The 23,303-nt window shown below is 43.3% G+C and overlaps 3 protein-coding genes across 3 annotated transcripts; 2 read left to right on the forward strand and 1 right to left on the reverse strand.

Moving 5' to 3' along the window:
- Positions 1-2,712: 2,712 nt before the first annotated feature.
- LOC137836079 (uncharacterized) lies at positions 2,713-4,169 on the forward strand. Its single transcript, XM_068644905.1, has 2 exons — positions 2,713-3,351; positions 3,648-4,169. The coding sequence occupies exons 1-2, from the start codon at positions 2,713-2,715 to the stop codon at positions 4,167-4,169; spliced, it is 1,161 nt and encodes a 386-aa protein (XP_068501006.1).
- A 3,484-nt stretch (positions 4,170-7,653) lies between these two features.
- Positions 7,654-8,070, forward strand: LOC137836104 (uncharacterized). Its single transcript, XM_068644951.1, has one exon. It carries the CDS (start codon positions 7,654-7,656, stop codon positions 8,068-8,070), a length of 417 nt encoding a protein of 138 aa, XP_068501052.1.
- A 9,087-nt stretch (positions 8,071-17,157) lies between these two features.
- Positions 17,158-17,765, reverse strand: LOC137836110 (uncharacterized mitochondrial protein AtMg00810-like). Its single transcript, XM_068644964.1, has 2 exons — positions 17,269-17,765; positions 17,158-17,212 (listed from the first exon to the last, which is right to left on the reverse strand). Exons 1-2 carry the CDS (start codon positions 17,763-17,765, stop codon positions 17,158-17,160), a joined length of 552 nt encoding a protein of 183 aa, XP_068501065.1.
- Positions 17,766-23,303: the final 5,538 nt, after the last annotated feature.

The raw sequence follows: 23,303 nt of genomic DNA on the forward strand, positions 1-23,303 counted from the left end.
ACAGTGGTTGTTGTTCTCAAAACCGTGAGTTCCCCACAATCGCAAATGGGACCAACAAAAGTCATCCTGCTCCCACCACCATGACTAGAATTAGATCGGTGTTGCTGCACTTCCATTCGATTACAACTGCATGATGATACAGATGCAGATCTATAAACACACATTTACACCGCAAACGAAGCCACGAACGAACCACAAATGCTATTCACTACTCCCCTACCAACGAATCTACGACCCTCGTATCTGTCAACACCCTCGTATCCGTGAAGAACCCACCATCGAAAAACCTTTACGCCAAAATAGAAACCCTAATCACAATTTATTAATCTCCGCGAATCCAAACTCATGGCAAACCCTAAACACCCAATCTGACGTGTCCTGTAACTCACAGTGCACATAACCTTTTCTCTCTGCACATAAGCAACAATTGACGCCGTTTGTTGCAACTTAACAAAAAAAAAACCATTTTGCATACATTTAAAAAAACATAGGGACCAAATTGATTTTTTTAAAAACCACTATATTGAATTGACTATTGACTCAAAATATAGGGACGAATAAGGTAATTATACCTATATTTTATTCTCAAAGTTTGAAACTTTATTCATGATTTTGATCCTTAGATTTGAATAGAAAGTATTTTTAAGCATGTGACCTAAATGATAATTCTTAACATATTTGAATGTTAGGAATAGATTTGAAATGTTAATTGTTTTATAACATTTGTTCGTAATGATGAGATTTTTTTTATAAATATGCGATGAGTCAATATTTAGGAGAAAATATTAATAATTTTGTATGCGAGGAATCGATATGAATGATTTTTATATATGCATCAATGTCAATTCAAGATGGAATGTTACATGTTTTTATTCATTGAAAGTACATACGAGTGAGAAGGATTAACCCCAATCCCAATTTTCTCAATTGAATAATCTAAATCGTTTACTTTGTTTTTATTAATTTCTTACATATATTCATGATAACAACCTTTCAAACAAACTTTTGCACGTCTTTTGATATTTAGTGAATATTATACCTGATATTTTAGAATTGTTCCTTGTGAGTTCGATATCGTCTTTAGGGACAACTTTACCCTTTAGAAAGACGCGAGCAAAGGCACATTCTTTGAGAAGAAATAAGTACATCCAATTTGGGATGTTACTTAAAGAACAAAATAGCAATTAATGCTGCATGAAGTGCATCCTTCTCAATCAAGTTCATTAGACACAACATAGACATTCAAGTGAGTTGAAACTACTTAACGGTCAGAATGGATTTGCAATGACTATTTTTTTCGGATTTGCAATGACTATTTTTTTCAATGCTTATGTACCGTCCCATCCTCGGGCGTTGACCAAAGTCGAAGTCAAAGCCAAAGTCGAACATATGGTGGGACCCATCCAGGGGGCCCAGGGAGGAAAGTCAATAGGTTGACCGTTTAAGGCGTCGCCAGGTTAAGGCGTCGCCAGGTTAAGGCGTCAACGGTGTCTTCCCCCGATACCCACGGGTAGGAAAGACCGTGGAGGGGGCGACACCCTGAGGGGCCCGATACCTTAGAACAGTAAGAGAAAGGTGGCTCCAAGGCCATGGTTTTAGTGTCAGTAGGGGGTAACCTGACTCGTGAGTACCCACGCCCAGGGGAGAACCATGTGCGTAGTACGAGAGGATGGTAGGTACACTTCCAGGGTGAGTGACTAGAGGCTGGGGCGCAAGAGTTGGCACCCAGAAAGTCACCCCTTGCGCCAGATGCATTTCGAGGAATGAGGACTTACATGATGGAATATCCCTAAGTTGGGTTACGGTGCTGTAAGGCCTTCCACGTAGAATAGCGATCAAGTCAGAAGAACACATGGCAGTAAGTACTGAAACATCAAGGTGTATAAGTTTCCCTGAAAGTTTGCTAAGGTACGTTTTTATTCAGTTTTCGTTTTGAACGCTTTAAAGCACTTTAAACGCTTTAAATGCTTTGAACATTTTAAACGCGTTGAAAATTTTTAAACGCTTTAAATGCGCTTTAAGACGCTTTAAATGCCTTAGACGTTTAAAAGGGGCTTTAGACGTTTGAGACGGGGATTAAGACTCAGTTTTACACACACACTCTAGTTGCTTGCTCGCGGACCCACTGTACGCACAGGCAATTAGAGAGAAATTAATTACCCAGTTATTTTACCACCTTCAGAGCATCCATTCACGGTGCTCCGATACGGAGGTGTGTTCTTTTGATGTTTCTCGCTTGCTGACTTGATCGTCGGAGTGCAAACGGCCGCGAGGGCGCCCCTTTGTTCACTTCTTTCAAGTACTCACGGCGGTGTAGGGTGGGAATTTGGAACAAAGACGAGGGAGTCCTTCATACACGAGTCTTAGCTACGCACGAAGCACAATCTGGTCAACTGGCGGGAACATTTGGTGCCCACCGTGGGGCCCGATCTAAAACATCAGTCCCACCGCAGGTGTTCAGTTCTCTAGTTGCAGTTTTCGATTCAGTTTCTTCGAGATTTTACTAAGATCCCCCGTTCATTGTGAAATTGGTGCAATTTCACCGATTGCCTTCGGTTCGGTTCGCTGTTTGGTCGTGTTTGTTTGAGTTCGAGTTCCCCACACTTTCTTCATCCCTTGGAGTTGCACGATAGGTAGAAGAAGTTCCTGAAACCGCAGAAGATGAGGTCCACGAGGCAAGGTTCGACGCGCACTGAGAGCGAAGACCTGACCATGCAACAGGTCATGGATATGGTACAGGGATTGCAGGAGGCAATGGCGGCGTTGCAGGTGGAGCAAGAGCGCATGCAGGTGGATCTTGCGGCGTCTCAGGCGAGAAATGAGGAGCTCTACTGCGCGAACAAGGAGTTGCGCCGCGAATGGCGCAACAACTCAGGGCAACGCGACATAGATGAGCCCGAGCATTTCACTCCGCCAAGAGAGTTCTCTACGCCGTTCTCGCAGCCGATTCTAGAGACGGTGATCCCCAACACATTCGGGGGGCCTAAGGTGACTTTCACGGGGATGGAGGACCCTGAGGTGCATCTCACTGCGTTCCACACACAGATGATGCTGGTAGGCGACTCCGACGCCGTGAGATGCAAGCTCTTCATGAGCACTTTGATTGGGATGGCCATGGACTGGTTCATCAGCTTTCCAGATTGTCATATCACATCTTTCGCACAGCTTTCACAGTTTTTTAGAGAGCAGTACCTAGCCAACAGGGCTCCACCACCAGTTTCGTACGATCTATTTGACGTAAAGCAGTATCAAGGCGAGAGCTTGAAGGAGTATATCAATCGTTTCGGGGCTCAGGTGGTGAAGACTGGCACTACAGAGGAGCCCATGATTGTATACGCATTCAGAAAGGGGGTATGCCCTGGGTCTTTCTGTGAGTCAATCATCCGCAACCGTCCCCGAACTTTTGCTGATAAGGCGCTGAGGGCGAGGTGTGCGAGAAACGCACAAGTGTTGCACCCGCACGCCCAAGAGCGCAGTCGCGTGCACAACCCGCCAGGGTCAACGAGGCCACGACGGGAAGGAAGAACCAAGACAGGAAGCACCCATACGAGGCGAGGAGACACCAGGTAAGGGGGGAAGCAGAGGGGAACAAGCAGGTGAGGAAAGGAAATAGGCCGTTAAGGCACAATTTCGTGATGGAGCTGAAGGATCTTATTGTTGTGCCCAACATAGCTGACAGGTTGAGGCCGCCGATGAAGTCTGACAAAGTGGTGGGACCTCGTAAAGACTCGTGGTGCGAGTTCCACGAGGCGTTTGGGCACCATATCAACAACTTCTTGGCGCTGGGCCATCAATTGGATGAGCTCATGAAGAATGGCTTTCTGAAGGATTATCTTGCTAGGCCTGCTACGACCGCGGCGCTAACAACGCCAGAGGAGGATCAAGCGCATGAAATGCCAATTCATGGAGAAGTGCACACCATCTCTGGTGGCTTTTCTGGAGGAGGACCCACTGCCTCTCAGCGCAAGAGGTACGTGAGGGCGGTGAACTCAGTTGTTGAGGAGGGTTCGGATGATCAGTGGGAGTCAGACCTTGTGTTCACGAAGGCTGATTTACGAGATGTTGTCCCACATGACAACGACCCTGTGGTCATTTCGGTTGTCACAGCTGGGAGAAAGGTGCATAGGGTTCTCGTCGACCAAGGCAGTTCTGCAGATGTCATGTTTTAGTCGACGTTCAATAAGTTGCAATTGTCCCCTGACTTGCTGAGGCCCTACACTGGATGCTTGTATGGGTTCACAGGGGACCAAGTTGAGGTGCGTGGCTACCTGGAGCTGAGGATGACGTTTACTGATGGAATGACGTCGCGTACCAAGAGCATCCGGTATCTAGTCGTGAATGCTAATTCAACCTACAACATTCTGTTGGGAAGGCCAACGCTGAATAGACTAAGGGCGGTGGCCTCCACGCGCCACATGAAGATGAAGTTGCCGGATCTTAGTGGCAGGGTCATTGTGATCAAATCTGATCAAGAGGAGGCCCGAAAATTCTATGAAAATAGCTTAAAGACAAAGAGAGGCGTGTTCATGGTGCTTGAACGATCGCCCATCTCAGCTACGCCAATGGAGGTGGAGTCCGCAGAAGAGGCGACACCTGCGAAGGCGACGCCTGTCGAGGCCTCACCCGCAGGGGCGACGCCAAAGGAAGATGCGCGCTTAGAAAAAACACCAGGGGGGCATCGCCCATGGGAGAAGTTGACAAGGTGACGCCTATAGGAGAAGATCGCAGAAACAAGTCTCGTGCAGAAAGCGTGCGAGATAGGCGACCCCAACTAGTAGTCAACGTGGTGGAGAGGCGGGTTGGTGGCAAGATATTCAAGCTAGGGCGTTTGTTGAGCCAGGAAGAACAAGACGAAGTGGCAGCGGTGATCTTGCGCCACTTAGATGCATTCGGATGGACCGCCTCAGACATGCCAGGCATCGACCCAGATTTCTTGTGCCACCCTATGTGACAAAGGAGGAGGAAGTTCAACGAAGAGAGACGCTTCGTCGTAAAGTTAGAAACACAGAAATTGCTAAGTGCTGTGCACATCAGGGAGATACAATACCCTGACTGGCTGGCCAACGTCGTCTTGGTGAAAAAGGCGAATGGAAAGTGGAGAATGTGCGTTGACTTCACGGACTTAAACAAGGCGTGCCCTAAAGATTCGCACCCCTTACCTAGAATCGACGCATTGGTAGATAGCGCCTAGGGTGCAAGATGATGAGCTTCTTAGACGCGTTTTCGGGGTACAATCAGATAAAAATGCATCCAAGGGATGGGAGCAAAATGGCGTTCATGACGGAGGCGTGCAGTTACTGTTACAAGGTGATGCCGTTTTGGCTGAAGAACGCAGGTGCCACTTACCAGAAACTAATGGACAAGGTCCTTGCACCCATGCTGGGAAGGAACGTGCAAGCCTACGTAGAAGACATGGTGGTGACTTCTCAGGAAAGAGGGCGACACCCCCATGACCTGGAGGAGCTGTTCGCCACAATAGCCAAGTACCGCCTCAAGTTAAACCCGGAGAAAAGCGTTTTTGGCGTCGAGGCGGGAAAATTCTTGGGATTTATGCTCACTGAGAGGGGGATAGAGGCGAACCCTGATATGTGCGCAACTATCATTGCCATGAGAAGTCCAACCTCAGTGAAAGAAGTGCAGTAGCTGACTGGGCGGATGGCAGCTTTGTCGAGGTTCGTGTCTGCTGGAGGTGAGAAGGGCCACCCCTACTTTCAGTGCCTCAAGAGGAGTAGCCGTTTTGCATGGACAGATGAGTGCGAAGCAGCATTGCTCAAGTTAAAGGAGTACTTGGCGACGCCGCCGGTGCTTTGCAAACCACAGGCAGGCGTCCCCCTTCGTTTGTACTTCGCTGTGACTGAGTGGGCTATCAGCTCTGTGCTGGTCCAAGAGCAGGATCAGGCGCAGAGGCCCATCTACTTTGTCAGCAAGGCTTTGCAAGGCTCGGAGTCGAGGTACCAGTCGTTGGAGAAGGCGGCATTGGCAGTGGTGTTCTCGGCCAGGAGGCTCCGCCACTATTTTCACAGTTTCACAGTGGTGGTGATGACGAACCTCCCCATTCAGAAAGTACTTCAGAAGCCAGATGTAGCTGGAAGGATGGTTCGTTGGGCAGTGGAGCTGTCAGAGTTTGATATCCAGTACGAACTCAGGGGGTCCATCAAAGGGCAAGTCTACGCAGATTTCGTCGCAGAGCTCTCGCCAGGAGGTGCCCCCCAAGAGGGGGAGTTAGGATCACAATGGATGCTCTCAGTTGATGGGTCCTCCAATCAACAGGGGAGTGGCGCGGGAATAGTCTTAGAGGGACCCAACGGGGTGTTGATCGAGCAAGCTCTACGCTTCGCCTTCAAGGCAAGCAATAACCAAGCTGAGTATGAGGCACTGATTGCTGGAATGCTCTTGGCCAAGGAGATGGGTGCGCAATGTCTCTTGGCGAAGAGTGATTCCCAGTTGGTCACAGGGCAAGTAACAGGGGAGTACCAAGCAAAGGATCCACAGATGGCTGCGTACCTGAGGTAAGTCGAAGTGTTGAAGGGAGCCTTCGCCGCTTTTGAGCTGGTGCATATCCCAAGGGAGCAAAATGCCAGAGCTGACCTGCTCGCCAAGCTGGCCAGCTCAGGCAAGGGGGGAAGGCAGAGGACAGTCATCCAGGAGACGCTCAAAACGCCGCGAAAGTTCGTGGCAGATAATAGGGTGGATGTTCTTCACATCAGTGGGGCGAGAGGAAAGCCAAGGAGCCATCACTCTCTGACTCAAGATACGACGAGGACACCCTGCATCAGCGCCTATGCGGCCTCACCCGAGGAAGAGAAACGTGTGCAGGTGTGTGCCTTGGAAGAAGGGGATACGTGGATGACACCTTATAGACGATACATTGCAGATGGGATTCTCCCAGCAGAGCCTGGAGAGGGAAAGAGGATAAAGAAAAACTCTGCAAAGTACACTCTCATTGATGGGGTGCTATTTAGGCATGGGTTCACGCACCCAATCCTGACATGTGTGAGTGGCGACGAGTGTACGAGGATCATGTTAGAACTCCACGAGAGCATTTGTGGAAGCCACGTAGGGGGAAGATCACTAGCTTCCAAGGTGATTCGCGCGGGGTTTTATTGGCCATCAGTAAGGGAAGACTGTGTGAGATACGCCCAGCGATGCAAGCAGTGTCAGATGCACGCTGACTGGCACAAGGCGCCTCCAGAAGAGTTGAGGTCGATTTATGGCCCGCGGCTTTTCCACACATGGGGGATCGACATTCTGGGGCCTTTCCCACAAGGCGCTTCCAAGATGAAGTATTTGATAGTCGCCATCGAGTACTTCATGAAGTGGATAGAGGCAGAACCAGTGGCACAGATCACTGTGCACAAGGTACAACACTTTGTTTGGAAGAACATTGTGTGTCGTTTCGGGGTGCCGAGGCGTCTCATATCAGAAAATGGCACTCAGTTTGCGAGCCAACTGTTGGGAAAGCTGTGTGCGGAGGTAGGAATCAAGCAGGTGTTTGCATCAGTCGAACACCCCCAGACGAATGGGTAGGTAGAATCAACAAATAGAGTTTTGCTGAGGGGATTGAAGCGAAGGCTTGAGAAAGCTAAAGGGGCGTGGGCAGAGGAAGTACCAAGGATCGTGTGGGCTTACCACACCACGCCTCAATCTTCCACCATGGAGACGTCGTTCAGTTTGGTATATGGGTCAGACGCCATGATCCCGGTGGAGATTCACGAGAGCTCACCCCGCTTTATAAGCTTTGTGACAGAGGAGTCCAACGAGGAAAGAAGGGTAAATCTAGATCTATTGGACAAGGCCAGAGAGGAAGCGAGGATAAAGACTGAAGCTGTGAATAGGAGAGTGGAGCATCAATATAGATCTAAGGTGAAGCCGCGGCAGTTCCGAGTAGCTGACTTGGTCATGCAGAAGGCTCATCCTTATGAGTTGGAGAACAAGTTGTCTCCCAAATGGATCGGACCCTTCAGAGTAACCGAAGCCAAAGGAAATGGTTCGTACAAGTTAGAGACTCTAGAAGGGGGCCCCATCCCACGCAGCTGGAATGCCGCCAATTTAAAATTTTATTTCAGTTGAAAATTATGAAGCACACAGTTGTAAAGGGGACACTCTTTTTCCCTCTCGGGGGTTTTTTAATGAGTTAACCCAAGTAAAAAGAAGTTCAAGAAAACTTTGTCTCAGTTTTCCCTCCCACACAATGTAAAAGACAAAAAAAAAAACAAAGGGAGCGGCGTCGCCAGGTGTAGGCATCGCCAGATAAGGGAGCGGCGTCGCCAGGCGTAGGCGTCGCCAGATAAGGGAGCGGGCATCGAAATCGAAGCAAGTAACGGGAGCAGACGCTCATGCGTGGGCGTCAAGTCAAAAGGTACGCTCAGTATAAGTTAAAATCCGGGAGTCTAGTCCCTGAGCAGGGGTTAAGGGATTCCTTCGAGACGCCCCCTCCTTAGGTAGGAATAGCTAGCCCCGGTGTCTGATGTTTAGACACCTCGCAAGGAAGTGGCAGGGGGCGTTTCCTTCGAGTGTGGGCATCAGACAGTAAGAAGTTTCAGAGCAGTGGAGAACCAGGTCACTTGGTGCAGACACACGCAATTAAGGAGAAGCGTCATCCTTTGGGAAACCTTCTCCTTAGGCGTAATCACCTAAATACCTTGTCATCTTGGTGTTTAGACACACCATGGACGATACGGCGATGTTTCCGACACGCCTCTCCCTGGGCATGGGTACCAAGAACACTGATCGCCTTGGTGTTTTCAGACACCCTGAGGACGAAACGGCACTACCCCAGGGTAGGCCTCTCCTCAGGCGTGGGCACCAAGCGCGCAAAGATAAGGGCTAAGTTGCCTTGGTGTTTAGACACCCCGTGGATGATACGACGTTGTTGTAATAGGCCTCTCCACGGGCATGGGCCCCAAAGCGCGACTTTGTCCCAAGTGTTTAGACACACTGAGGACGATACGACCTCGCGTTCAGCGGGTCTCTCCTCGAGTGTGGACACCCAGTACTGCAAAAGATAAGTCCTCCCTCGCCCTCGAGCGCTGGCGAGGGTATAGAAGGGCAATGAAAGAACAAGTTGAAACTTTTGCAAGTTGAAGAGGCAAAAGAAAATCAAAGAGTAACAAGAAGAAGCGTGAAGAGCACGAGTTATCAAAAGCCGTAAAGACAAGAGAAGTCCTCCTTCACCTTTGAGTGATGATGAGGCACGAAGTTAAGTCCTCATATGTCTTTGGGCGATGATGAGGTAGGCGACGCCTTCATGAGGTAGATTCCTCGCAGATACGAAGGCCAAGTGAAGTTTGAAGCAAAGAGATCAAGAGAAGGGTATGCATCACGACTTAGAAAGGAAGAGTAAAAGAGAAAATCACGTGCTACCTAAAGAGTTAAAGGCAAAGTGACGAAGAGATACATCGAAGGTAAGTACCAGTTACGCCTTTGATATAGTAAAGAAAGCAGAAGCAGATAAAGGTGCAAGAGAAGCTAAGAGCGAACAAGAATTTAAAGATAATGTTCGAATGGCATTTAAATAAGTAAAGTTGGGTATCAGAGTTACAGATAGTTCAAATGTTGTAAATACAACTTTACAAAGAAGATGAAATCAATTAAGTACTGCTCATTCCCCGAGGTTGAGGGGCACCACCTTTCCATCAACAATTTGGTTGCCGGGGTCACAATTTGAGGTGTTAATCTCTCAATTTTCACACGCTGCTTGAGCCAGAGCCTCTTTAAACCCCTCCTCAAATGTGCCAGCCATGTCGTCAATGAGCTCTTTGTTGGACTTCTCCAGTTCTTCGATCTTGGAGTTCTTGGTGGCTAGCTGCTTGTCCAGAAATTCCCTCTCCACTTGAAGCTTGTTGACATCAGCTTGGAGTTTTGCCATTTTCATCTTGGAGAAGGTTGAAAGCTTCGATCTTCGCAGCTAGCTCCCCCTCAGTCTCACCCAGTTTTACCTCGAGGGCCTTGGAGTTTACAGCAGCCGCCCTCAGTTCAGCAACCTCCGCCTGCAGAGGGACCATGGAGCCCAGAAGGTCAACATATTTCTGGCCAGCCTCGTGCAGCCTCAGGTTGGTCGCCTCCTCCGCCTTCCGGGTCTCCATCAGAGAGGTTTTGTAAGCATCTTCCTTGTGCTCCCAGAGGCGTTCGAGCTTCAGTTTCTCCTCCTTCAGGGTGGCCACCTCTCGCTTGAGAGCCTGAAGGGCTTGCATCTCGACAGCTTTGGATTTCGCTTGTGCGCGTCACTTGAGAGCAATATCAAGGAAGGCCCCCATGTAGTAGGGCATGCCTTCTTTCTTGGCCTCGCCGGAAGAACTTCCCGACGACCTCTCAGTGAAGCCCCTCATTAGTTGTATAATTGGAGGGGGAATTTCTAAGATCTCTGGGGCAGGGGCTTGTGCAGCAGGTGTTTGTGTAGACGGCGGTGCGGATTCTGCCCCCTCTTCTTGGCCCGGTTGTGGTGATGGTGATGTGGCGCTAGGGGGGTTGTCCCTTATGGACCCTCCATGTTGGGGGGATGCAGATCGTGAGGAGAAGAATCTGTTGGTCCTCCTCCTCTTGAAGGCATGTCCCTCGTTTGAACCTTCGTCATCAGAGGGGATGGTGAGCACGCCTTTGCCCTTATCAAGGGGGGCTGGGGTAGGGGTGTTGGCCACAGCCAGTGGGACTGCAGCGATGGGAGGAGGTGAATTAGGCGTTTGGAGGGTGTGGGGTGAATTGGTTGTTTGGGCGGTGTGTGGTGAAGTTGGGCTTTATGGAGGTTCTGAAGGGGTTTTTTCAGTCATGGGGGTGTCAGAGGCGCTAGCTTTCGCAGATGTCGCCTTAGTACGAGCCTTTAAGGCCTTAGCCAGAGCAAGACGCCTTGACGAGTCCGTCACTGAGGCTACACCAGACAGGCAAAAGAACAAAGGTTAGAGCCAATACCAGTTAAGCACGAAGCATCAGATACACATAGTTACACACATAAGTTTGGAGCAGAAAAACAGCACATACAGCAATAAGAGAAAGCACATTAAGGGGCAAAGATAAAGAAGACAAGTATGGGCGTAGATTCTCCTACCAAAGTATTGAGTAAGGGCGTCCGCATCAAACTCACGAGCTATGAGCTCCGCGGTGTTGAAGACGACTCCCATGCCAGCTAAAGCCACACATACCTCTCTATCAGCAGAGGGTAGTTCGTCTAAGGACTTGGGCTTAATCAGCCTTGGCTCTTTCACCCAATACAGGGGGAAGCCATCCAGGGCTGTGGGGTCGCGTTTGGTGCAACACACCCTGAAAAACTTGCCTTTCCATCCTTTGTAGGAGTTTTGGAAGAGGGTGAGGATTATCCTTCCAGCAACTCCAAAGAAGCTCACCCAGAGGCTCTTCCCTTGTTTCTTCACTTCAAAAAAGTGGAGGAAAATGTCGACTGATGGTGGCAGGCCTAGGTACCCGTTCAAAATTTCGAACGCCCTGATGAATGCCCAGCTCTTGGGGTGTAGCTGGGCAGGGGCTACGTTAATTTCAGTAAGTAGCTCCCTCTCGAAGCCTGGGAAGGGTAGGCGCAGACCGGTTCGTTTGAACACCATCTGGTAGAGGAAGAAGAAGGGCTTCGCACCGTTGGACCTATCATCCATGCAGACCGGCTCCCCGGGGATGCAGTGACGAACGGAGATGTGGAAGTCGTGTCTACTGGAGAAGGCATTGAAGTTGTATGCACGTGGGTCACCCAGATGGTTCTCCACGTCTTCGACGGTGGTTAGAGTCGAACACTCGGCTAAGAGTTCATCAGAGGCCCAGGGGTAGTGAGCCCTATAGTTGATCCTTGGGGGTGGTGGATTGGCGGTTGTTTTTGTACGCGCCATGGATTGATGAAAAAGCTGAAGAAGGAAGAAAAAAAGCAAAGGCTTAGCAAAGAAGGTTTGAAGGAGCAAGTGGGAAGAAACCCTAGAAAGCCCTACCCACGCGAGAAGAGAAGAACGGGGGGGGGGAGGGGGGGTTGAACGAAGGAGCGAGAAGAATACATAAACATAAACAAAGAGTAAGGGCCATTCGAGTAGAAAGACCATACCTTTTGTGGTTGGAAGTCGAAAAGGTGTGAGTTTTCGTGAATGAAGAACGCAAAGGTCGCAGGGAAGATGAACAGTACAGAGAGAAATGAGAGGTGATGAAACAGTGCTTTGAGCGCGCGTTTTGAAAGGTTATAACGTTAACTTGAGAAGCGCTAGCGACACTCATCCCCAACCGTAGGATCGTGCCACGTGTCGAGAGATTAGCGCGCGACTTAAGTTGTCACGTCACCACGCAGAAATGTCTAGTCAGCATCAGAATGCCACGTGGACGATAGGGCGAGGCCTTAGTCTTTTCGCTGAAAACAAGTTGCCAGCTCAAGACTGGAGGGCTTATGTACCGTCCCGTCCTCGGGCGTTGACCAAAGTCGAAGTCAAAGCCAAAGTCAAACATATGGTGGGACCCAGGGAGGAAAGTCAATAGGTTGACCGTTTAAGGCGTCGCCAGGATGAGGCGTCGCCAGGATAAGGCGTCAACGGTGTCTTCCCCCGATACCCACGGGTAGGAAAGACCGTGGAGGGGGCGACACCACGAGGGGCCTGCTACCTCAGAACAGTAAGAGAAAGGTGGCTCCAAGGCCATGGTTTTAGTGCTAGTAGGGGGTAACCTGACTCGTGAAGTACCCATGCCCAAGGGCGAACCATGTGCGTAGTACGAGAGGAAGGTAGGTACACTCCCAGGGTGAGTGACTAGAGGCTGGGGCGCATGAGTTGGCACCCAGAAAGTCACCCCTTGCGCTAGATGCATTTCGAGAAGGAGGACTTACACGATGGAATATCCCTAAGTTGGGTTACGGTGTTGTAAGGCCTTCCATGTAGAATAGCGATCAAGTCAGAAGAACACATGGCAGTAAGTACTGAAACATCAAGGTGTATAAGTTTCCCTGAAAGTTTGCTAAGGTACGTTTTTATTCAGTTTTCGTTTTGAACGCTTTAAATGCTTTGAACATTTTAAATGCGTTGAACGTTTTTAAACGCTTAAAACGCGCTTTAAGACACTTTAAATGCCTTAGACGTTTAAAAGGGGCTTTAGACGTTTGAGACGGGGATCGAGACTCAGTTTTACACACACACTCTAGTTGCTTGCTCGCGGACCCACTGTACGCACAAGCAATTAGAGAGAAATTAATTACCCAGTTATTTTACCACCTTCAGAGCATCCATTCACGGTGCTCCGATACGGAGGTGTGTTCTTTTGATGTTTCTCACTTGCTGACTTGATTGTCGGAGTGCAAACGGCCGCGAGGGCGCCCCTTTGTTCACTTCTTTTAGGTACTCACGGCGGTGTAGGGTGGGGATTTGGAACAAAGACAAGGGAGTCCTTGATACGCGAGTCTTAGCTACGCACGAAGCACAATCTGGTCAACCGGCGGGAACAACTTATTTGAAATTATTCATGAAGAAGAAGAAACAACAAAGACATTGTTGTAAAGTGCTAAGACGCTACTAAAATTTATGTGCCCTTAGAAGCTTCATATAGAATACTATTCGTGTTCACTTAGCAAACTACAAGAGAATGCATAAACCTTGTATACATTAAAAGACAATATTCCTCTCTAGTGAGCAACCATGTGATATGTAGATCACTAATCATGAGTGGTTGTTATTCAAAGAATATTTAGTCTTGGCCAAGAGTGGTTGTGTTCTAAATAATATTAATTTTAGCCAAGAGTCGTTGTGTTCCATAGAATACTCATATTAAGTCGAAGTTGTTGTGTTCCAAAGATTACTCATTTTAGCTAATAGTGGTTGTAATCCAAGAATACTTGTTTTAGCCGTGAGTTGTTCTGATCCAAAGAATATTCAAGGGTTGGCCAGGATTAGCTACAAACCCAAAAATACTCAAGAAATTATTCAGGAGTAGCTACGAGCCCAAACAATACTCAAGGGGTTAGCCAAGATTGGTTACAAGCCCAAAAAAATACTGAAGGGGTTAGCCAATAGTGGCTATGAACTAGAAAATACTTAACATGTTAGCCAGGTGTCACTACAATCTGAAATAATACTAGTTTTGTGCTTTGGAACATTATTCTATTTCGTTGGACTCAATTTTTTAATTGAGAACTCAAATAACTCTCAATTTTATCGTAATTTCTAAACTAATTGTATCTCTTAGAGGTTTCTACTGTTCTTATTTTCTATTTTAAGAGTAAATTTGTATTTTCTTTAAGAAATTAGGATTTTAAAAAATATAATAAAAACTACATTTTGTAGCTTAAATTTTGTAGGAATTGGTCTTTAACATAATCAGCTTTAATGAGATACTTATATCATAAAGAGTGGAAGAAGTTCAGTTGAAATAGTGAAAATCAACAAAATGAGTATTAGATAGTAAAAAAAAACTCAAGAAAAAGTTGAACACAATTAGTTTAGTTAGTTTTTGATAAGTTTTATGGGCCTGATTTGATGACTTAAACAAGAAGGGAGGTGAATTGTTTTATGAAAGATTTTCGCAAAGACTTGATATAGAATGAATCTTTATCAAACAATCTATATAAACACTTAAGGAAAGCAATCAAAACAATCCAACAGAAACAGATATCAGAATTTTAATTGGTTAAAACTACGTTTTAATCAATTGTTTATACTAACAGCAAAATTATCAAACAATTATAGAGTTTGAGAGAAAGAGAGATTTACACAATAGGTTTATACTGGTTCACTCACACATGAGCTACATCCAGTTCTCAGAACATCCTCTGAGTTCCACTAGTAATCAAAACCAGATTACAACACACACACAAAGAGGTAACCTTGCAACCCACAAGATTCACTCACCCTCTTTGAAAAATCAAACACCTCAAGACAGAACAACCTTTGTCTTTGCAGGATTTCAAACACACATAGCAGATAAAGGAAGTACTATTACAAGTATCTAGACAAGGATAGAAAACACCTGAATTTGCACAATACAGGAAACTCCTATGATCAGAACTTGTTACCACAACAAAGCTTGAACAACAATCTTGCACTTTGAAAAACTCCTTTCAAAAACAAATCTCTTTCTTTGATCTCTGTACCGCCCTGGTAGTCGGAAGTGATGACGTGGCATCGAGCTATTATATAGGCATGTTGGATGGGACACCTGGCTGGCAGAAGGGAAGGAAGTCGGGGGGTTCGTGTAGTCACCAGTTATTAAGTTGGCGTGCTCCGATCTCCAGCATACCTAAACTGGCGGTCACCGGGTTGAAGATGAAGTCGCCAGATGTGAACCCGGGCGAACAAGTAATTAGAGATCGCCAAAACAAGGACACCGTCGAAGATAACGGCAGATAGTCATTTCCCAGCTGGCCAGAGGATGAGGTCGGGAGACAGCTTACTTGAACGTATACGGTGAAGCAGGTAGGGCAGATCATGAAGGCGGCCGGCGAGACCACAGGGAAGGTGTGTACGAAGGCACCCGAACTCGCCACCCAGAAGAGATCACGCTCCAAGGCAGCTATGCACTGAGTCGTATCATGCATAAGTAACTTAGCCAAAAACCTGAAGAGTAAGAAGTAGCGCCCAAGTCAAGGATGCTCCAGATGATGGCACGTGTACAGCTGGATGCGAGCCACGTGTCCAGATGTGTAACTGCCAGGAGAGAGAAAGTGCCCAGGTATATAAGAGTTTCTAACGAACTTCTGAGGTACGCATGCGTTTAGATTACTTCTTTACAACTGCTAGAACGAGAGTACGCTGAGAGAGAATTTGTGCACGGTTCCTTAGAGTTCTTGAGTTTTCTCTTAGTATTTGGTGGTTCAGTCGCTGACTTGGACGTCGGAGCGTGATCGGCCGCAACGGCGCCGTTCTGTCTTTTGCAGGTTCTTGAGGTGGATCGCGGTGAAGGACGGAGGCTAACACGGCGCAGAAGTCGATCCAGGTTTGACGAGGCAAGGCTCCAGCGTTTCGGTCAACAGGCAGGATTAATCTCAAATATGTATCAATACTTGTTGTATTTGATTGTGTATTTTGCTTTGAAAGAAAGGCTATATTTATAACACTTGAAATGTAGTCGTTTAAGGCAGTTTTAATCAGTTGAATCAGTTAAAACAAGTTTTCAAAAATCTATTATGAAAACACACATTTAACCGGTTGAAACCACAATTTAACTGGTTGAATGGGTCAAGCAGTTACATAACTAATTCAAAAAGCAGTTTCAAAAACCTCAAGCCAGCTAAGTGACAAACAACTGATTATCTCGATGAATCAAGTGGTTGTTTTCCCTTTGCTTGGAAAAACACTTTGTTTCTTTTAAAACTATTTGATCAAGCAACACAGCTTCAGGCTTCATGTGGATTTGACACATCAAAGCTCCCATGTTCAACAATCTCCCCCTGTTTGATGGAGACAAATCCTTGGGATGCTTTTAGGAATATTCTTTGTTTAGAATTTGGTCAACCTGCATTCATGAGCAAACACAGAAACACAGGGTAATCTATTCCAAATCAAATAAGCACCAGAAACTAGTTCTCTCTTGGTGATATCCAAAACAGGAATATCAGCCAAATCAGATGAGAAACCAGCAAAAATACATAAGTGCAAAACAGATAAACAATCGATTATTTCGCATGAATAACTGGTTGAAATTTTTTATATCAAAGTTAACAGTTTAACAAAATTCAAATATTAACCAGTTAAAGCAGTTCATAGCAGCAATGTTCAAAGCAATAAAGAAAGCAGTTAATAAGAACATTATAGAACCAACTTCTCCCCCTATTTGTCTCATCAAATAGACAAAAGGCAGAATTAAAAACAACTTTAAGACAAGGCATACATATCGATTATACCCAATTCATTCCTTAGAGAATAGAACCTATCCTTGGATAGAGGCTTGGTGAAGATGTCTGCAAGATTACTTTTTTTTAGACAAACTTAATTTCACAATTCCATTGTTGATATGATCACGGATGAAGTGATTCCTAATTTTAATATGCTTTGTCCTTGAGTGTTGAACCTGATTTTTCGTCAAATTTATGGCACTCGTATTGTCACACAGTAAAGGAACTTTGTTAATCTTTAATCAAAAGTCTTCAAGTTGTTGTTTGATCCACAAAATTTGTGCACAACGGCTTCCTACAGCTATATATTCACCTTCAGCTGTTGATAAAGCTACAAATGCTATTTTTTACTATGCCATGAAATGAGGCTAGATCCAAGTAGGTGGCATGTTCCACTTGTACTTTTCCTGTCTAGTTTGCAACCTGCAAAATCAGAGTCAGAGTATCCTACTAAATGAATAGGAGAATGCAAAGGATACCATAAACCCATGGATGTTGTGCCTTTCAGATACTTCAGAATCCTCTTGGTAGCTTTGAGATGTGATTCCTTAGGACAAGATTGGAATTGTGCACATAGGCAGACAACAAACATTATATCTGGTATGCTTGCTGTTAGGTATAACAAAGAACCTATTAATCCTCTGTATTTGGTTTGATCAACTTCTGGTCCAGCTTCATCACCATCTAAGTAGCAATTTGTTGACATAGGCGTTGTTGCAGCTTTACAGGCTTCCATCTCGAACTTCTTGAGTATGTCATTGCAGTACTTGGATTGACATACAAAGATGCCTTCTTTGGATTGCTTGACTTGCAGTCCAAGGAAGAAGGAAAGTTCCCCCATCATTGACATTTCGAACTCTTCCTGCATAGCTTTGACAAAATCCTCACAGAGTTTTGCATTAGAAGAGCCAAATATAATATCATCCACATATATTTGTACTAAGATAACATCAGAATCAACCTTTTTAATGAACATAGTTTTATTAACCTTCCTTCTTTCATATTGATGGGATAAAAGAAAGTGACTTAGCCTTTCATACCATTGTCGTGGTGCTTGCTTGAAGTCATACAAGGCTTTCTTTAGCTTGTATACATGATCAGGATGCTTGTGATCTTAAAACCCAGGTGGTTGTGAAACATAGATCTCTTCATTTACAACTCCATTGAGAAAAACACTTTTCACGTCCATATGAAATAATTTGAAACCACTCATGCAAGCAAAAGCTAATAAAAGTCTTCAAGCTTCTAACCTTGCTACCGGTGCGAAGGTGTCATCATAGTGAATTCCTTCAGCTTGGTTGTATCCCTTGGCAACGAGCATGGCTTTGTTCCTTGTGATGATGCCCGAGTCATCCGATTTGTTCCTGAAAACCCATTTTGTACCTATAACATTCATCTGAGTTGTTTTCGGGACAAGGGACCACACATCATTTCTCACAAACTGGTTGAGCTCCTCGTGCATTGTTGTTGTCCAATGCTCATCTTTGAGAGCATCACAAATTGATTTTTGGTTCAATCTTGGAAACAAAAGTTGTATGGTTGCAGAAGTTTGCCATACTTCTTCTTGTGGATACACCTTTGTTGATCTGGCCAATGATGTTATCAACTGACAGGTCTCTTGGGATCCTCCACTCCTTTGGTAGATCATCCTGCTGCAGATTTTCAATTGGTTGTTTCGTAGAATCAACCAGTTTAATTTTTTTGTTGTTGTTAAGATTCTTCAGGAAGATGTTCTGTTCATCTTCTTTTGTGTTGATCTTTGCTAAACCTTGTTTATACTTGTTAGTTTCATCAAATACAACATGTATAGATTCTAAAACAGTCATAAGCTTTTTATTATAAGCCTTATAAGCTTGGCTAGATAAAGAGTAACCAAGAAAGATACCTTTGTCTGATTTAGCATCAAACTTACTCAAACTTTCTTTGCCATTGTTTGGAATGTAACACTTACATCCAAAGACCTTTAGATGTCTTATGTTTGGATTCCTTCTATTCAATAGCTCATATGGGGTTTTCTTCAAGATAATCCTGATTAACACACGGTTCATCACATAGCAAGCAGTACTCACAACATCAGCCCAAAAGCACTTAGGCAGGGAAGAAATATTCAAAATAGTCCTTGTAAGCTCTTCCATAGATCTATTCTTCCTCTCCACGACTCCATTTTGTTGGGGTGTTCTTGGTGCAGAGAAGTTGTGGAAGATTCCTAGCTTGTTGCAAAAGCTTATGAACTTTTCATTTTGAAATTCTCCTCCATGATCACTTCTGATAGCTCCAATGTTGCTGCAACATGTGTTCTGCAGCCTTTTTGCAGCTTTTTGAATTCTGGATATGCTTCCTTCTTTGAGTGTAGGAAAAGAGTCCAGGTAAACCTGGAAAAGTCATCTACAACTACAAGAGCATACAGATTTCCTCCAAGGCTCATAGTCCTAGAAGGACCAAAAAGATCAACGTGCAAAAGCTCAAGGGGTTTTGAATTTGAAACACAAATTCAAATTAAAAGATTTTCTAGTTTGTTTCCCCTTTTGACAAGCCTCACACACATGTTACTTCTCGAACTTGAGTTTGGGTAAGCCATGAACAAGTTCATTTGAAACAAGTTTATTTAAATGATTCATATGAATGTGTGCAATTCTTCTATGCCAAAGCCATGATTCCTCATGTTTTGTTAGAAGACAACCTATTGATGTGAAGTTGGATATATCAAGCAAATAGATGTTGTTATACCTCTTACCAATGAGCATAACATCTTTTGAATTTGGCAATCGAATCTCACACGAATTCGTTCTAAAGGTGACTTAATATCCTCTGTCACAGAGTTGACTAATACTGAGCAGGTTGTGCTTCAGACCTTCAACATAAAGCACATAATGAATAAGCAAGCTATTTTCATTGCCTATGGTACCTTTACCAAGGATCTTTCCCTTGTTGTTGTCACCCCATGTTACATGCCCATCTTGTTTGAGAGAAATGTTGATGAACTTGGATGCATCTCCAGTCATATGCTTGGAACAACCACTATCTAGATACCATAAGTGTTGTCTTCTCTCCAAGCAACCTCCATCTTGGTTTTTGAAGAAGATGAATCAACAGAAGATTCTTCCTTATCGACCAAAGCACTCCTTGGATTCTTGTGATATTTCTCAAGGGTATCCCACATTTCTTGAGCTAAGATACATTCTGAAATCTTGAGCAATTCATCATAATCTAGAGCAAAGACAATTATATTTTTTGCTATACAGTCAAGGTGTTCTTTTTTAGATGATGCAGAGTTACTTTCAGGCATATGCATGTAGGCATTGTTTGAAATAACATTCCAAATTTCCTTATCTAATGATTCAATAAAGAACTTCATTCTTATGCACCAAATCGGATAATTTTTACCACAAAACAAAAGTGGTTTATTCAAAGAAGCACCTTCCCCAAAAGGCATTTTGTCAGCCATCAAAAAGATTTTTCAGAAAAAACAGAAACAAGAACTTAAGTATTTTTCAAGAACCTAGCTCTTGATGCCAATTGTTAGAATTGATGGCTTAAACAAGAGGGGGGTGAATTGTTTTATGAAAGATTTTCGCAAAGACTTAATATAGAATGAATCTTTATCAAACAATCTAGATAAACACTTAAGGAAAGCAATCAAAACAATCCAACAGAGACAAATATCAAAATTTTAATCGGTTAAATACGTTTTAATCAGTTGTTTATACCAGCAACAAAATTATCAAACAATTATAGAGAGTTTGAGAGAAAGAGAGATTTACACAATAGGTTTATACTGGTTCACTCACTCATGAACTACATCCAGTTCTCATAACAACCTCTGAGTTCCACCAGTAATCAAAACCAGATTACAATACACACACAAAGAGGTAACCTTGCAACCCACAAGATTCACTCACCCTCTTTGAAATATCAAACACCTCAAGACAGAACAACCCCTGTCTTTGCAGGATTTCAAACACATACAACAGTTAAAGGAAGTACTATTACAAGTGTCTAGACAAGGATAGAAAACACCTAAATTTGCACAATACAGGAAACTCCTATGATCAGAACTTGTTACCACAACAAAGCTTGAACAACAATCTTGCACTTTGAAAAACTCCTTTCAAAAACAAATCTCTTTCTTTGATCTCAAATATGTATCAATACTTGTTGTATTTGATTGTGTATTTTTCTTTGAAAGAAAGACTATATTTATAACACTTGAAATGTAGTCGTTTAAGGCAGTTTTAATCAGTTGAATCAGTTAAAATAAGTTTTCAAAAATCTGTTATGAAAACACATATTTAACCGGTTGAAACCACGATTTAGCCGGTTGAATGAGTCAAGCAGTTGCATAACTAAGTCAAAAAGCAGTTTCAAAAACCTCAAGCCAGCTAAGTGACAAACACCGATTATCTCGATGATTCAACTGGTTGTTTTCCCTTTGCTTGGAAAAACACTTTGTTTCTTTTAAAACTATTTGATCAAGCTTTGTGTAGGATTAAGAACTGATTTTAACAAAGATTCTAAATAACCTAATCTAAACCCAAACCAAAAAAGCAGTACAACTTCAGGCTTCATGTGGATTTGAAACATCAAAGTTCTCATGTTCAACACCATCCACTTGTAATGCTTCCAAACACTATAACTATACAGTTATAGAAAAAAATATATGTATCATCAAGAACTTAGGCACAATAGTAGTTTAGTTTAATTTTCAGGTTTTCAGTTTCCATTTAATAGTTTTTGTCATTTTTCAGTTCTTTGAAATTTCTTCATTTTTCTTCTTCATCCTCTCGCATTTCTTCTTCTCTCTACCCTCTACATTGCTTTACATTCTACACTTTATCTTTGGAAGTGAATTTAACTTTTGGAACAATGAATTAAAGATCATGTTTGATGATGCTCTATTTTAGTGTTTTCCTCTTTGAATTCATTTCAAAATTTTCTTTTCAATTGGTTGTGTTTACTTCATTAAAAAGGAATCCATATTTGAGTCTCTTACATTCAAAGTTGAAGATTATCGAACCATGGTTTGTTCCATGTTTCACGTTCATAGATTGAATTTATTTTTTCCTTTTAATTTATGTTCATTCACAATTCTTCAATTTACGCATCTACTTTGTTTTCGGTTCATGTTAAATCAATTTCAATCTACATTTTCAGTCAGACTTTGTTTTACATTTCCAGTCTTTAAGTTTCTGCACTTATAGATTTCAGCAATTCACTTTCTTGCATTTTACTTTCCAATCATTTATGTTTCCTATAATTTACATTTCTCGCAATTTACATTCTAGTCATTTACTTTTTTACATTTTACTATTTTAGTTTACAATGCAGTTTATTTTCACGTCTTTTTATATTCTATCATTTATATTTTATTTCTTTACATTTCATATGTTGATAGACTATTTGCTAGACGATTGTCTATAAATGGTTTATTCTTCACTCTATTTTACGTTCTAATTTTTTATAATCGTGTGAAGTTAGTTGATGCAGGATATAATTGAGTCTCTATATTACTTGACATACTTTTGTTAACATGCGCTTCTGCAAAAGACTCAGCTCCAACATCATGAATCATGTCCTTCAATCAATCATCATTCATTCATGGTAGACTGAACATATTCTTGGGATACATACACACTTGGTAAATGTAATAATTCACCATGTCATATCCAAGTTGTATAAGATCGTAGAAACCCTTCACATAGAAGATGTTCCCTCATTTTATTAACATCCAATTTTCAGTCATTCAAACAATTAACACTTGGACACCTGAACTTTACTCCATCACCACTAGTGTTGACATTATGTTGCACAATTGTATAATTCTTCTACTTTTCTTTCGTAATCATAACTTATGCAGGTTTAATTCAACCTTGATCCATATGTATATTCTCTAATGGTCATTAAGATATTGACTAATGCATGTAAAATCTCACATTTTTTATTAAATGTATGAACATGTCCTATTAGAAAATATTTACTTTTATTATAATTCAATAGTACATACACTTTAATCATCATCTCTTATATTTCACAAAATTTCGGCAACACTCTGTATCTGTCTTCAGGTGGCACAAAATGAAAGTGGTGACACAAAATCTCCACAATCAAATATGCAATTGAAGAACAACACAAAATGCAATTAACCAAAATTATGTAAAATATATGAGATGTAGATTTCAAGTTATGTACTAATGAATTAATTAAAAGTGATTTCTCTTCCCAAACTATCCAACTAGACAATTAAAGACTCAATATAATTATTGTCACTACAACCTCCTATGTTTTTTTTAAATGTTTAAAAAAAAATTACAACTGGAGGAGTAGTAGCCAAATACATATATTAAATCTCAAACCGAAAATTAAGGATCTCTCAATGAAAGTTTACTAAATTTGGATTTCTCAATAAAAAATCTAATAATTTTCCATGGGTAGGATACTCACATACTCAATACCAACATGTATTAAACAATTATAAATATACATGCATTTCCAAAAATTAACAATTTTAATTATACAT

Source organism: Phaseolus vulgaris, chromosome 11 (genome assembly GCF_000499845.2).
Source record: "Phaseolus vulgaris cultivar G19833 chromosome 11, P. vulgaris v2.0, whole genome shotgun sequence".
In the NCBI taxonomy this organism is placed as follows: domain Eukaryota; kingdom Viridiplantae; phylum Streptophyta; class Magnoliopsida; order Fabales; family Fabaceae; genus Phaseolus; species Phaseolus vulgaris.